This window comes from Platalea leucorodia (assembly GCF_965183815.1).
Source record: "Platalea leucorodia genome assembly, chromosome: 15".
NCBI lineage: Eukaryota > Metazoa > Chordata > Aves > Pelecaniformes > Threskiornithidae > Platalea > Platalea leucorodia.
The window spans coordinates 5,888,697-5,904,638 of record NC_138837.1 but is presented as its reverse complement, the minus strand read 5'-3'; the positions used below and the strand labels follow the sequence as shown (position 1 = coordinate 5,904,638).

The 15,942-nt window shown below is 41.4% G+C and overlaps 1 protein-coding gene across 6 annotated transcripts in view; it reads left to right on the top strand.

The window, feature by feature from the left end:
• The window catches only part of NUP214 (nucleoporin 214), a 45,598-nt gene that overhangs the window by 12,435 nt on the left and 17,221 nt on the right, over positions 1 to 15,942 (top strand). For 5 of the 6 annotated variants that reach the window (XM_082327519.1, XM_082327517.1, XM_082327515.1 and 2 more), the window contains exons 14-27: positions 488 to 579; positions 1,192 to 1,281; positions 1,659 to 1,808; positions 2,052 to 2,210; positions 4,443 to 4,546; positions 5,275 to 5,457; positions 5,944 to 6,029; positions 6,131 to 6,214; positions 6,552 to 6,797; positions 7,538 to 7,699; positions 8,691 to 8,799; positions 12,099 to 12,174; positions 12,872 to 12,980; positions 14,196 to 14,301. In XM_082327519.1, the coding sequence (XP_082183645.1) occupies positions 488 to 579; positions 1,192 to 1,281; positions 1,659 to 1,808; positions 2,052 to 2,210; positions 4,443 to 4,546; positions 5,275 to 5,457; positions 5,944 to 6,029; positions 6,131 to 6,214; positions 6,552 to 6,797; positions 7,538 to 7,699; positions 8,691 to 8,799; positions 12,099 to 12,174; positions 12,872 to 12,980; positions 14,196 to 14,301 (1,756 nt within the window). The remainder of the gene's footprint in view (positions 1 to 487; positions 580 to 1,191; positions 1,282 to 1,658; positions 1,809 to 2,051; positions 2,211 to 4,442; positions 4,547 to 5,274; positions 5,458 to 5,943; positions 6,030 to 6,130; positions 6,215 to 6,551; positions 6,798 to 7,537; positions 7,700 to 8,690; positions 8,800 to 12,098; positions 12,175 to 12,871; positions 12,981 to 14,195; positions 14,302 to 15,942) is intronic. The other variant, XM_082327518.1, reaches the window with a different exon arrangement.

The window sequence follows — 15,942 nt, the reverse complement described above, 5'->3', positions numbered from 1 at the left end:
TTTGTGCCCTTTGTTCCCCAGAGAGCCATATGTGAAATGAATATATTCAGCCTCTTAGAGTCATCCAGAAGTTCTGGCATTTTCAGTGCTCTGTAATACAGCTCTGATTATGAATGTCACACAAATCAGTGCCTTATCTTGCATCTGGAGTGACTAGAGTTCAAAATGGTCACAAATGAGCTTGTATTAGATAGCACTCATTTGTTAGCAGAATAATATTCCATCTCTCAAATGATCGTGTGACTGGGGGTCTTGAGGTCCTTCAGGAGCAGTACAGCCAGATATCGGAGAGTGACAGTTGTTACCATTAGCAGAGAAGTTGGATGGGAGTAAAACAGCACCTGAGCAAGGAGTGTTCTTGCGCTGCGGCCCGTACCACTATTGCTTTTGGATTTGACAGTGGTGATTATGGTTGTGTCTGATCACAACCTGTTTTCTCAAGCTTTGTATAAGTTCATAAATTACTGTTCCTCTTTTTAAATTCCAGTGGCACGTCCTGCTCAAAATATGCCTTCAGCTTCTTTACTACAGAAGACAGCCAAAATCACCCCGTCTGCAGCAAAGCCAAGCTCTACTCAGGTAATGGGAACTTGAGTGGATTCTTTAGAAGGTGAATGTTTTACATGGCCCGTGAATTGCTTAGAATTTATTGGACTGAATGACTATTCTTAGGTCAAGAATTAGCTAGCTTTTGACATTAAAATAGTAGCAAATCTGTGGGACTAAAACCCATAGTGTTCTATGCATGTCTTTAGAGAGCTGTGTTTTGATGTACGTTGTCATAATCGGAGCTGTAGAAACTAATTCTTCCTGTTGTTATGGAAATGAGGTTTCACAGCTTTCCTAGCTAATAAGAAGCCAAGAGATGCCTTGACTGTGTATTAAGAGAGACATCAAGTTTGTTGGATATTAAAATCAAAGCAGTAATACAGAGCAGCACACAAAGATTTCCTTTGCTTTCATAAAGCTTTAGCCACATATCTCCAGGTAGTCCTCAGTCCTACTTCAAACATGAACATACCAGTCTTAGTTTACTGTGGAACTGGTATTTATGCTTATGACAATTGTCTCCTTGGTGACTGGTGTCTGAATGGAGTTTCGAACAGCAGGCCTTTTTTGATATTCTAAGCTCCCTGTTGCTAAGGATATATCCCTAATATCGTTTTTGGTTTTGGTTTGGTTTTTTCTCAGGGCAAATCAGCACTCCCCAGCACAGCTTTAGAAAAACAGGCCCACCAGTGGAAGGATTCAGACCCTGTCATAGCAGGAATCAGAGAGGAGGTGAGATTTTCAAACAGTTTTCTTCATTTTAGAAGCTGTAAGACCACTGTATAGGTACACAGGCACTAATTTTCAGTTCACCTATGTTCTGATGGTATCTGTCAGCAGTCTAGGAATCAGAATGTAAATTTTTCCCAAGATAATCAGCCTGGTTTGTAATTGCTGTTTGTGTGTCCTGTTCAGTCATCTTTAATTTCAGTCGCTGTGCTGGAAAAATTGAGTATTCTTTCCTGTTAACGTTCAAGAAGAATTTCCTGCTTTGGCTGCAAAGTGACAGGTGTTTATGGTGTACTAGAAACATTATCCAAGAGCTGCGACATTTGTTCCAGACCCTGCTATGTTTCAGTGGCTGCACTTTCTTCTGCTTGACTTTGTAGATTGCACATTTTCAAAAGGAGATGGAGGAACTGAAGGCCCGGACTTCCAAAGCCTGTTTCCAAGTTGGTACTCCAGAGGAAATGAAGATGTTGCGAACTGAGTCAGATGATCTTCACACCTTCCTCTTGGAAATTAAAGAGACAACAGAGGTGAGCAGAGTATCTTCAAACTGTTTAGCTCCTCAGCAATGACTGTTCCTCACCTGATGCTCCTGCTTAACCTGCTAAAGCTGAGCTGATGTAGACGGAACATCTGACTATGCTGCTTTACTGTGGGGGTGACGTTTGCATTTGTGCTTTCAGGCAGACACTTGCAGAAGCCCCTGTGCTAGAGATGGCAATGAAAAAATGTTACTTTGAACCTTGTCCCATCTGTTCTATTTCTATTTGCAGTCACTTCACGGAGATATTAGTATTCTGAAGACAACCTTGCTGGAGGGATTTGCAGGGGTAGAAGAGGCTAGAGAACAAAATGAACGGAATCATAGCTTGGGGTATTTACACTTGCTCTATAAGAAACCTTTGGATCCCAAGAGTGAAGCACAGCTGCAGGTATGAAGCATGTCAGCCAACTTCTAATCGAGAGTTTTAAATAAAATAAAACTGAGACTTGCGTGTGCACCTGCCCAGCAGTTTTGTTCTGCCCTAGGTGTTTGCTGTTTCAACATAATCTATAAAAGTGGGATGAGCTTTGTTTTCCATGAGTTTGCAAGACATGCTGAAAATCCTCTCCTAAAGCTCCTCTGTGTTCTTGCAATTTGCAGTGCTGGTTCAAAACTCCTGCTGAAGGGAAGTAGTTCACCTGAGATCCAAGTCTATTCTAAGCTTAGAATGTGACTCTTGACATCCTGTTCCTTCTCAGCCTGTGGAGTTTGCTCAGGGATTTCAGTTGAAAGAATTTTTTTTTTTTTTTTTCCCCCAACACTGTAGAAGAGTTCTTGGAATTATTTTTATCTTCAGCAAGTGCCTTTTGGAACAGTTTGATGATTTATTATGACTTACAGAATTGTGTGGTTAATTTCATGGATGGCAGAGCATAAAGCTAAATGATATTCTAAAAGCTGGGGCACAAAGGAAAATAACCAGCAGTACATAAAGAGGCTTTCAAAGACATGAAAGAAGCTTGGGTGAATCACTCTTTTTTTTTTTTTTTTTTTTTTTTTGTGTGTGTGTTTGGTTTTTGTTGGGTTTTTTGTTTGTTTTTGGTTTTGTTACAGCTCCAGTGATGAGAGGGCTATTTAACCCTAAGCAAAATAGTCAATGTGCCCTGCAAATGATAGCTCGTCTTTTGTACACTTGTAAGTTCCCCTCAAGAAGTTTGACTAGCAGGCTGAAGACATAATTGAATGCCCTATTTGTTACAGTAGGTATCGAGCATACACACAGACAGTTACTAGAAATCAGCTGACATGAAGTAATTTCTTTTAGGTCTGATCTCTAATCTTCACCTGGATTCCGTACATTGATTCACAGTCTTAATCGTATGCCTGCTTTCATGTCCAGTATGTCTCTGTGACATTTCAGGCTTGAAATGCTTGTTTCACTGGTCTAGAGAGAGGATCATGAGGAAAGAATAACAGAGTCGGAGAGAAGTGGAAGTGGATTGGAATGTAAGGAGAGAGCTTTCAGGTCAACTTTCTGAAAGTTTACGAGGAAGACAGCTCTAGTCTGACTCTTAAATTTTGTTCAGTCTACATCATCCCCATTCTCCTGGGTGAGAAAAGCTCACTTAGTCAACTTCGTGTATTAGTTTTCAATGAAGTTTTAACGATCTTGAGGCTTTTCTGATGTCCAGCCATATTGATTTGCTGTCCAGAGAGTTGCTGCTATATAATGCTAATAGTTGCTGGAGAGAGGAAACCTGTGCTTGTAATGTGTAACGCTGAGCCCACAGTAGGACTGGATTTGGTGTCAGGTTGGGTGTGTCACATTAGAATTTCATGCTGTGTCTTGAAAACAGTTGTAGAGGAATTTTTCCCAAGCTGTGTTACTTGGCTTCTTCATCATTGTATTTCAGTGAGCGTTCTGCTGAGATGAGCTGAAACCAACTGCAGTTTCCATTTCCATTTTATGAGTTCAAGACATGTTCATGCCATGACAGGCTGGAGGGTGACAACAATGAGACTGAATGCTGGTTTTGTTTAGGGAGCAGGGCTTGTAGCCAGAGGTCTCTGGCTTAGTTGTGCCAGTTGTGCAACTCTGTGGTCGTGGATAAGTCACTTTACTCTCTCTGTGCTTTTTTTTTTCCCTACCTATAAAAATCAAGTTAATTCCTTGCCTTAATGTGGGAGTTGTGAGCATTTGTGAATGCTTTCATGAATCATAGTCTGTGAACGCTGGTATCCTAGAGCCATGTGAATAGCCTGCAAAGCTTTAATCACCTATAATTGTTAGAAGTTTCAACATTGTAAAATGGGAGCAAATGACTCATGTTCTGGAAATGAGACTTGAAATAAGGTTTGTTTTGTATAATGCCTGATGTTTGTAAAACCCTTTCTGTAAAGACCTGGCAATGTTTTGCAAACATTATGGGAAGTATTATTTCTGGTTGAGAGCTGGGATAAAATGCCCAAGCCCAGCCCTGTGCGTACCCCATTGATGGATAAGTAGGATAAATAGGTTTTCACTATGTTGGGTTCTGTTGTGCTGATAAAACTTTCCAAGCAGAAATATGGGAAAGTGCTGCATGGCTTGGACTGAATGAGCCCAAAGGGTCTTCAGCTTCTTCAACTGAAACTGAGATTTCTGAAGTGAATTAAAAGCTGACTTTATTTTCCATGGTAGGAAATTCGACGCTTGCACCAGTATGTGAAGTTTGCTGTTCAGGATGTGAACGACGTTTTGGATTTGGAGTGGGATCGGCACCTGGAACAGAAGAGAAAACAGAAGTAAGTAACTGAAATTGGAATACAGAACAATTGTAAGGAACGTGTCGGTGAATTTGGCATTAGTCTCTAATCAACAGACAAAAGTCTCTTTCCATTTAACAGTATGATCTTTTTCAAGGGGGTCTAGGAATAGAGCATGACCAAGACATCTAATGGGAGCTATAGGCTTCATACGTGTTACAAGCTTGCTGCATCTTTGTGTACAGTGTGAATAGTGCTTGTAGAAAAGAAAACTATAAAATAAGCTTTGTAGAAACCAAACGCATCCATTGGTGGTAGCTAATAAAACCTTTCTAATAAATAAAACATCTTGAAGTAAATGAGCTAAATGAATAAACTTGCAGCATATCCAAAGGAGAAATATGCATTTGAGATGAACTGAACTGCTTTCGGTTTGATTTAAAAAATTTCTTCACCGAAAGGGTGGTCAGGCGCTGGCACAGGCTGCCCAGGGAAGTGGTTGAGTCCCCATCCCTGGAGGTATTTAAAAGACAAGTAGATGTGGTGCTTGGGGAGATGGTTTAGTGGTGGGCTTGGCAGTGCTGGGTTAATGGTTGGGCTTGATGATCTTAAAGGTCTTTTCCAACCTAAACGATTCTATGATTCTGTGTTTGACCTCATGGAGTTTAAGTAGCTAGAACCACTGAACTACTTTGTGTATGTATGCCTGCTTGTGGCCAGATATATAGAATGGTCCTTATCCCTGTCTCTTGATCTTATGTCTGAAGGCGTCTGATAGTTCCTGAGCGAGAGACTTTGTTTAACACCCTGGCTAATAACCGGGAAATAATCAATCAGCAGAGGAAGAGACTAAATCAGCTCGTGAACAGCCTGCAGCAGCTCCGATTGTATAATCAGACGTCTCAGTGGAGTGTTCCCAGTGATACATCTTCTCTTAGCAGTGCTCAAAGGTATGTGAAACATGAGTTCCTGAGAGGTGTTGACACTCCTTCTCTCTTGCCCCCAGCAATGTGGAAGGGTGCATCCTCCAAAGAATGGTGGTTTGTGGATGTGGTAGGGGAGGACAGGATGTCCTAAAAATGATACTAAACCATGCCCATGTAATACAGGAGCTCATTGGTTATATTCTGTGACAAACTATTCGATGCTTATCAGAAATTTCCCCTAAAAGTTATGGTTTTTATAGTGAACAGGATAATAGAGCCTCCAGGCTGAGGTACTGCTAGTTGTCTGTCTGAATTCAGGGGAAGTAGTGAATGGCTCTTAAAGTTTCCAAAATAAAGATGCATGGGTTTAAATAGCATAGTATCTAGAGGAGCCAATTTTTGTTGCAGATAAGTCAATGGTTCTCGTAGCTCCTTTAGCCCCCTTTTGTTCCTGATTTGGTTGGTTTCTTTCTGCTGGTCATGGTTTTTCACTGCTCTGCCTTGTCCCAGTTTTGACAGTGACCTTGAAAGCCTGCGCAATGCCTTGATGAAAACTACCTTGGAATCGCATGCCAAACCTCTGCCTAAAGTACCTGGTAATTTATTCTTTCTTCCTGGCATTCACACCATAAATGTGAATTACTTTTTTTTGACTTGCAGTTTGAGTATAGACTAATAACTGTCTTTGGTTTTCCAGCTAAATTATCCCCTGTGAAACAGGCACAGTTGAGGAATTTCCTAGCCAAGAGGAAAACTCCACCAATTAGGTCTACAGCTCCAGGTAAACCTTTAGTTACTGTAGAAGTCTGAAATGCTTTCCAGGAGGGTGACTTTACCTGCTGTGGGAATCAGTCCTGAAGTTAGCTTTTGGCTTCTCACTCCTCAACCCGTACTTCTCGTTTCCTGTTCCCTCATCTGCTCTGAGTAAGAATTTCCTTCGGTTACCATCTTGTTGAAGGTTGCCTTTCCTGGCAGTTAAGAAGTCAAATCCCATCAATGCAGGATTAAAACAAGCCAGTAGAAGAGCATCCTAAAATAAGGTGTCTCTGTCTTGGCTGTTAGGCTGGATGGTTCCCTCAACTCAATACACAAATGTGATTTTGTTTCTGATATTGCAGCCACTTTGTCCCGATCTGCCTTCTTGTCCACAAGATATTATGAAGATTTGGATGAAGTCAGTTCAACATCCTCGGTTTCCCAGTCCCTGGAGAATGATGATTCACAGGCAGTGGACCAGGAAGAAGAGGCTGCTCCAGTCCAAGTCCCTCGTCATGCTCCTGTGGTCCGTACTCCCTCTATCCAGCCTGGTTTGATGGTTCAGTCTCCGTCCTTTGGGAAACAGCACCTCTCCCTGGGTACTTTGCGTGAGTTGTTTTTGCGATGTCTCCTCTTCTGCTTGTGTTCTTGTCGGTGTCTTTAAACCACTGTATCCATTGCCAGTGCTTCAGGTCCTGGAGAAATGAGATTGCAGCATACAGATTTACATTGCCAGGTTTCCAGAAGCAGTTAGCAGAGTGCCATTGTAACCTCATGAACTTGAGCTAAAAGCGCTAAAATGTCTTGACTCATTGACTATGTTTTTTCTGATAGCCTGTCTCTTTCAGGTACTGGCCATAGGTTGCACTGTCTTCCTTTAGAAATTTGCCTTAAGCGTATGCCATTATTTCTTAAAATAGTGCCTGAAGACCAGGAAACTGAAGTACTAGTGCATTTGGTTGGTGTGGCCAAGGTTAGGAGTTCTGAGCCCAGTGAGACACAGTAAGAACTATATTTGCATACACTCAGTTTTCCTTGTGCTAGAGAGGTTTTTTTTAATCTCTGTAGCCAGAGAGAAAAATAAGGTGTCAGCAGAAGTCTGTAACAGCAAACTGAAAGTCATCTAATGCATTGAAATGACAGCGATTGAGACTTACTTGCTAAATTCATTGGGATGTACAGAAACTGCCAGGGACAGATTGTGTTGATTGCTTAAAAGGCCTGCGTGTCAGTCTTGTCAGAAGGAAGCTGTGTGCTTTGAGGAACTGTAGTTCAGCAAAGCCTTTCAAGTCTCCCTGATTTGTAGAGATACAGTGAACTCTAATATTTTTGTTTGTTTGTTTTTTAGTGCCTACGACTTCAAACAGAATCATACCACAAGGGGCAGACAGTACAATGCTTGCAACAAAGACTGTGAAACATGGGGCCCCTGCTCCCACTGTCACTGTTCCAGCACCACAAGCAGCTGCTGCTGCAGCTCTGCGGAGGCAGATGGCTAACCAGTCCCCAGGTAAAAGGATGGCTAATTGCCCAGGTGACCTCTGAGCAGTTGAATCTGGCTTTCACAGGAATTTAGTGCTCTCAAAGGAGAAGATCATCAAAGAAAATGTGACTCAGATCTGTATTTGTTGCACCTCTGAGTTACCCAGTGTTTCTTTGTCTTCCTTCTTCCCGTAAGCTACTAGTACAAAATGCCCGAGAAACTCCCACCTCAGGTTTCTTTGTACCCCTTCTCATCTGTGCAGTGGCAGAAATGTCAATGACCCTTAGGAGATCCTGGCGTGGCAGTTGGTCTGTGTGCAAAAACTCTGCTGGAGAGCAGAGAAAGGATGTCACAGGCCTATATTAATAACTCTTCATTATTAGCTGTGCAATTAAAGATTTGAATTGTAAAACAATTTTAATATTGAAAAGTTAAAGGTGAACTGTTGAGTTAAGCCTTGGATCTGCTTGTAAGGTTTTGAGTTGACAGGAGAAAGGTTCCCCAATCTTAGTTTTTCATGTTTGGTTTTAGACATTTCTCGGTGCTTCTCCAGTATTGCAGAGTCAGTGCAGAAAAGAAACAAAATTCAGTTACTGGTGGAGGAATTGGAATAGTTTATTTTCCTTGCCCAAGGGAGAGCGTAAGTGCAGAAAGTGGACTACTGACATGAATTCTGGCAGAGGCTGGGGTGTAACTAGGCAGGTCGTTGCTGTTAACCTAAGATATTACAATGTAAGGAAGGGAAAGTTTGTAAGAGGAATTGGACTTGGTCAGCTAACAAGGAAAAGTGTACCAACTCTCTATTATAGAAAGCTGCCCACTTCTTTGGTGTCCATATTGAAGGCTGAGGTATCAAACATTTTGGGTCAGATAGACCACATACCTTCTAGAAACTTGCATGGGTTTCTTCTGGAGTTACTCATAGGCGCCATATTGAATGGAATGCTTAATATGGAGATCATCTTTACCTCTCTTTTTTTTTTCTTTTTTTCTTTTTGTTTTTTTCTTTTCCTTAAAGCTGTAAGCACCTCCTTGACTGAATCGACTCTGAAGAATGTTCCTCAGGTGGTGAATGTGCGAGAACTCAAGACTGGTGCATTGACTCCAGCTGTCTCCGCGGTAATAGGGTGAGTGAGCGCTCCTTTCTGGTAACCTTCGGTAGCACTTGCAATAGAGCACATCAGCCGGTGGGGAGCAGTAGTAGTATTTTACATAGTCTGACTATGTAAGGCCTAAGGTGGATGCATTTATTTAGAGAAGAGTCCTGGGTTTGTGGAATGAAAGGAAGAAATATTTTCTTTCCTGGTCATTCAAGGATTTGCTAATGGCTTGTCCTGAACAAACGATGAGACCAGTATTGACCTCCTTCTCCATTAGTCTGTGAAATGCATTTTAGTGCACCCCTTCCTTCTGGGATCCAGTGGTTTCACTACTAATATGTACTTTGAATCTGGTATTTCTCCAGTCACTACCTCTATTCTGCCTCTTTTTCTGAGAGAAATGCAACCCTCTGTTGCTGAGTGTGGTCTATGGCCTTCAGCTGTCCAGATGTTGTTCCTTCTACTTCATCATCCACTACAGAGAAGACCTTCTCTGGAGTTACGCCTCTTCTATCTGTTCCTAGATTCACACTCTGAGGGAGGGAGAGCTGTGCTCTGGCTTTTTCTGGAAACTTGTCTCAAATCTTTTGACATCAGAATTTTGACTGAAGGGTTGGGTGTCAGTAGGGACCAATCACTTTGGAAAAATACAGAGCTGCAAGGCTGTCTTCCTCATGAGTAAATTATGAATGTTGTCTTCTGATATTTAACCTTGAATTTGTTAAGATTCCTTGTGAGTTAGCTGTAACACTTGGCTTTCCTACTTCTCTGCCTCCTACAGACAACAGCCAGCTCAGCTCATTCCAGAGATTTCTGTCTTATCACCAGGCTCTGTCACCAGCCACAGAACTAGTCCTTTTCCCTGTTGTTGTAAAGACCTTGAAACTGTCTTTGCTTGAAGTTCCTACTATTGCTTAAGACCAAGATAATGCATGGCCATTTCTGGGCTGGGGAGGCAAGGGCACTACTGAAAAGACTGAGCAAAGTTGGGCTTACTGCATAAAGCAGGATATAATCAGATGTATGTGATGAGTTTAAGTCCACATGGAGTTGCAAATGCTTTATCTATGTGACTGTGGGCTATGCGTGCAGCTCTTGGAACAATTTCTGTTATTGCATCACTTCTGGTTTTGATACATGTGTGTATGCTCTTCACTGTCAAAGAAAAAAGGTGAAATTCCTTTGATGCAGCTTTTCAGAAAGGGAACAGATTCTTACAGTGGTGGTACTCAGCTGCTGACCTTGAAATTTACTTAATGGTTTCTTCTGCATTTTAATTGGGAAGTTTTTACTATTTTATTTTCTCCTAAAAGTGATAAATTGAGAGGGGGAAGGGCAATGCTACATCTTCTGAAAGTAAAATTTGCAAACAGCTCTGCTTGGGAAATTTTGCTAATAGCAGTGTTATGACCAGGAAGAGTTCTCCACCCTTTGTTTCATCAAAACTGTGGTGAAAAAAGAGTACTGGCTGTACATAGACAAGGACATGAGCGAGCGATACATATCTGAGATTGGTTTTCACTTGAACCGTAGTTAAAGACCTGTCTTACTTTCAAGTAGTTTTAGACTGGCAGTATTGATTGATCTCTCTAATTTATAGAGCACCAACTAGCTTGATATCTTGAAGGCTTTTTACAGTCTTATTTTATAGCTGACCTCATAAAAATGTACTCTTTAAAAATTCTACCCAAATGAACCGTGCTTGCCAGTCAGATTCAGCACTAAAATAAAGCGCATTCACCCAGCAAAGTTAATTCATCAGTTTTTGCTACTTCAGACATCCTGGCTCTCTTTTGCAGCCACAGCACACTCTTCGGGTTGTTAAGCAGTAATGGTTTTTCAGTTGTTATCAGTTGTTCAATGGCCTGTGGCTAGGTGTGTTGGTGGTCCCAGTCCAGTTATTATATATAATTTTTAGTGCAAAAACCCCCTCTTTCCACAACTGAAGTCAAACCCAGCATTTTCATAGCCTTGTCAGAGAACCTGTGGGTCAAGTGATCTTGAGATTTTTCTGAGGAAAAAGTCCCACCCTATCATGAATTTCACAGACCTTCTGTTGTTTTCTTCTTTGTTCATGGTTCGTATGAACTTGAAATTTACAGCTGCACCTTCCCAACATGGACTCTTTCTAGTGCTAATCTGAAGTTTTCCTTGTTGGCTTTACTGTCTGGGCAGAGGGCAAATCCAGGCCATGCAGTGTAGGGAGGGAGCACTCATTGCTGGAAGGAAGGACTTATAATGCAAAGCTGTTTAAGGCACAAAACCCCATCCAAGACCAAATGTTTCATGAGTGTGTCCCCTTCCTTTGGAATACAGTAGGAAATTTCTGTGAGTTGGCCTGTAACTGAACAAATAGTAAATGCAGTTTGGGAGTCCTCATGCTTTAGGAGATACACAACTTTCGATGCCCAGATTTACTTACTGTCTGGGATTTACAGCCTCAGCCCTTTCTGTAGTATAGCGATTGCTTATTGCCTTAGCGAACACATGGCTTGAGTCAAGATGGAAAAAGCCTGCTAGGGTAAGAGAAGGCTGGCCTTTGCCACCAAGAGAATGCAACCAGTGTTGAATTTAAGCTTCCGAAAGCTTCTGGTGTTGGCTGTTTAAGCTGCTGAACCTGGTGAGCCACAGACTTGAGGAGGTGCTAAAACTGGATGGCTGTTCCCAAGTTATGGTGATTTGGTGTGTTAATGGCCCACAGCATGTAGGTAGGACACTTCACCCCAGGAGTAGCTGCTGTTCTGCAGCAATTGTCTGGGGGCTCTGATGTACGATTTATTCCATGGTCAAAATTCCCAAACCTATAATGTAGAATATAGGTTAATTTCATCACAGTTCTTGCCATGACTTCATTGATGTTTACCCTACACTTTAAAGACGTGAAGCACTTCCTTCCCCCCACCCCCAGCTTTGTCTCCTTCCTCAGCATTTCTGAGAGTTGCATGTACTTGTCAGGGCTCCACACTATAAAGGAAGCTTCTTAAATTTGTTATCCACTAAGCATAAAATTGTAATCCCCTTACCTGCTGATTTTTCATCAACTCCTTGTAAAATAGAAAGGCCTGACTCTTCAGGGACAAGAGTGTGTGAAGAAGACTTGATCGTTTAAGGCTAGGCTTTAAACACATTTGCAGACTTCCTTTGTTAAATGTGGCTGATTCATTTAAGAGGTTTATTCCCTAATCAGATTTGTTCGTTTGGACTTGTGTGTGGAATCTTTAATAGTGGCGGTTGTTCAAGACTTCTGGAAGCTGTGCTTTTTGAGAGGCGAGGAAGTCCTCTTTTAGACTAGTCGTTCATTTAACATTTTAATTTTTCTTTTTAAGATCATCTGTACCTCACTCTGCAGCCCAGGCAGTCCACCAAGTTTTGGCAACTGTTGCTACAAATCAAGCTAAACAGGTATCTTGATACAAAACTGTTTCCCTGTGGAATACTGTACCTGGGCATGCTCAGCACAGTTTGGGGTTTAATTGTTGATGAACAGGTCATCTAAAAATCTCTTTTCACAGCTTGCCCTGCATTCTTGGCAAACCGCTTATTTATCTGTGACCTCGAGAGCGTGATGCCAGGCATATCTTTGTTATGTCTTGCCTTTTCTCTTTTGAAGACTTGCAGCTTTCTAATGGCCACAGCCTTGCAGCAGTAAGGGTTGCAACTAACAACAAAGGAAACTGTATTAGGTAGATATTCCTAAATTTCACCAAAAAAAAAAAAAGTGCTAGGCAATCAAGGGAGGGAGTAGTTTACCTATCCTGTTATTCTACTGAAAACACTTCTTATTGGTCAACAAGCTGCTAGGTTTTATGCCCGCACATCAAAAAATCACGCGGCAGTCTTTGTCCCCTGGAATCATTTTGCCCATGGAGGCTTACTGGCCTCTGCAAGATACTTGTTGAAAAAGTTGAGTGTTGACCCCGTATTTAAGTGTCAAGACATAATGGGCCCAAGATTGAAGGGCACTTCTAAGTGCTTCGATCACCTTCCTCTAGTTTTGTTCTTAAGTCATTGCATGACTCTCATAATACCAGACCAAGGTCAGAAGGACCTTTGTTAATGAACAGACTGCACTGACCTGAAGTGGTATTGTGTTTTTTAGGCACCTCTAACAAGCTCGCTTAAGGGACAGACTCCACCTTCCGCTGTGTGTGCACCCTGTCCTATGGCATCTACAGCTGGTCCGACATCATCTGGCAACAAAATCTCAGGTAAGTTGTCTTTAGCAGAGATGGAAATAAGGCCTGGATGTCTCTTGCCACCTGTCAGGGTGCGCAATCCAGAGAATGAAGAAACTGAGGAAAAAAGATTTGCCTCCACTGAGAGGCTCCTGTGCCAATCTTCAGGGAGAGAATTTGAAAAACGAAGGTATAGAAGAACAGGAGAGGGGTTTTGTATACAGTCCTGCATTTTGTCTCTGTACCTGCATCTAGAATTCAATGATACAGTTCCTTGTTCAGAGTGGACTCAGAATCTGTAACCCTTATGAAGAAATGTTGAAAGCACATCTGCCAAAGGCTACTATGGTTTGACAGCAAATCAAAAGCAGCCGTCTTTGCTGTTTTGTGTTTTAAACATGAAAATCATTCTGTTTGTAAACATTTTAAACATGCTGGTTTGATTTTTGTAACATGCAGCACCATAGGAGTACCTGAACTAGCTTGAAATGAACTAATTCAGGTATTGGGTCTGTTGAGCATTGATCTGTATGACCAACTTCAAAGCCAGTTCAGATACTGTGATCAGTCGCACATAGTTTAGAAGCTTCTAAGGAAAGGAATGCTCTGTTTACATCATTCTGTGCAAATGGGAGAAGAGGAAACACTTAGGGAAGGAAGGAATTGATTTTTAATGTGTATTAGATAATAATGGCTGCATTGGACATGGTTTTATAAGCCTCTTGCATAAATGTCTGAACTCCATCTCTGTTGGTCCATCCGCCTTTAATCCGCGGATGTAGGTTGCCTCTTAGCCAGGGGTAAGAAGCAGTAAAAATAGCTAGGAATCATATTTGACTTGGCAAACGCTTCTTAAATTTTGGTTTATTGAAAATGTCAGCTCCTGAATTTGATAGCACTTCCTTTTTATTTGAAATATGTTTTGATGTGTTGATGAGAGATTTTACCAAGGATTTCTTGATTTTATTGCTTAATTTTTACTGTCAATACGACGACACCTATCTTTGCTCTAATTTGATATACGTTATTGCCTTAAATCTTTGAAATAATTCATGTGTTCTCTGGCGCTGTAGCAGTAGCAGGAATGTTTCTGTGTACAAATATCAGACCTGGTATAAGTGGCAAAAAAGCTTTGTTTCCAATTGAGAAAACTGCAGACTGTGTGTGCAAACTATTCCTTCCTTTTCTGATAGTTGGATGACAGGGTGCTTTTTTCTTTTTTGTAATGCTCGTTCTTGTAACTTACAGGACAAGGGACAGTAAAAACAGTTACAGCTGTGACTTCTTCTACAGTGACATCAGTACAAGCAACAACTGCACAGCTGAACAAAGCCTTCTCGTTTTCTTCTGTGGGGTCTGTATGAATGTTAAGATTTCTTTGTAGTTGATGTTAAATATGAGTATCGGCTGTTACAGCAGGTGCTACCTACAAGCTGCATACTGTAAAATATACTGTAAATGCATATACTGTAGAATGGTACCTGGAAATGTTAGATTGGGAGGGCAGGGCTTGCACCAGAGTTCTTGGAAGACCTTCTTCTTTGCGGAAGCCTACCTGAGTGAGGTCTGAAGGCCTGTGGGAATTTGGCACAGTATCATGTTGCTTTGAGATTTTTCAGTCTGTAACTAATCAAGAGTAAAGAATGACTGGCTTTCTTCTTGGGTTTATCTATAGTGGACTATTGAACAAATCATACGCTGTGTGGACTGATACTTCTCATCATCAGGTGATGATTTGAGATCAGAGCAATATGACTGTGGTTAAAGCATCTGCTCATGGTCTGATGCACTGGGTTCACTGACTGTTTTTGAGTGCACGTCACCACTTCTCATAGAGTCAGAGAAGAACATTTATGCTGTATCTTGTATGTTGGGGTTAAAGAAAAGGAAGAAGAGGCAGACCATAGTGAGTTTTAAACCTTGTTCTTTATTTAGTGAACAAAGAGCAGTAGCAGGAAAATCATCCCTAGCAAGTTGTACAGAGGCATGTGAGAATGAACTTGGGCTTTACAGCAGCAGTAGAGGTTGAACACTGGAGGCTTCTGCTCCCAGAGAAGAAGAATGAACCTGAACATGGTCATATTGACACTTGTCACCTCTGAAGATGGGTTCCAAAGAGAATGATGTTGGGTTTTCTAACCTGGGCATACGTATGTGGGTTTCAAATGCTGGTAGAGGTTTGAGAGACAGAAGTGCTGGAATTCCCGATTAGGACTTGAAATATGTGGCGATGGTCAAACTTGCTGAATTACTTATTTATTTTAGTACAACAGAACAAATTCTGTGTTTTGGTTTGAGAAGTAGTCTGTTCATGAAGGTGACTAGAGAGTCCCCATGCCATCTGGTGATTTCTGTTAGATAACAATAACGCAAAGCAAGGTGCATGTTATGAACATATAGCTATTCTGAAATCTCTTATGGAGTGTTTTTTCAGGGATGACAAAATATTTATTTGGTCATATCTTATGTTTGGGGGAGAGGGATGACTCCTTAAAAATGATGGTTTGAAATTCTGCATGTTTACCTATTTAATACTCGAGTGAATTTCTCTTCATGAAGTCAGTAACATTAAGTATTTCAGAGCACGCATATGTTCAAATGGCTGGTTTCTTTCAGTGTTAACCATTTCTCTGCAAGTTTGTCAAGTGGATGTTACCCAAACACCTTGCTGTGCTCTTCAAAAGACTCAAATAGCCCTTTTGAGAGACTGGAAATTCAGATTCAAAAAGCAAACAAACCCTGCCTTTGTCCCAGGCTGCAGTGCCTCAGTCCGTAAACCGTATGCTAAACACAGTGCCTAAACGGCCTGACTTCTATATCAGCAACTGGTCCTTGAGAATCAGAGAAAGCTTAAAAAGCCTCAGGGAATGAAGGCCTCTGGAGGACCCCAGGGCTCCTTATGAAAGATCACAGTATTTTTGCAAGACAGAATATTTTCAGTGTGAAATAGTCACTGAAACTTTTAATTTCTGTCTTGCTATGACTGATCTCCTTT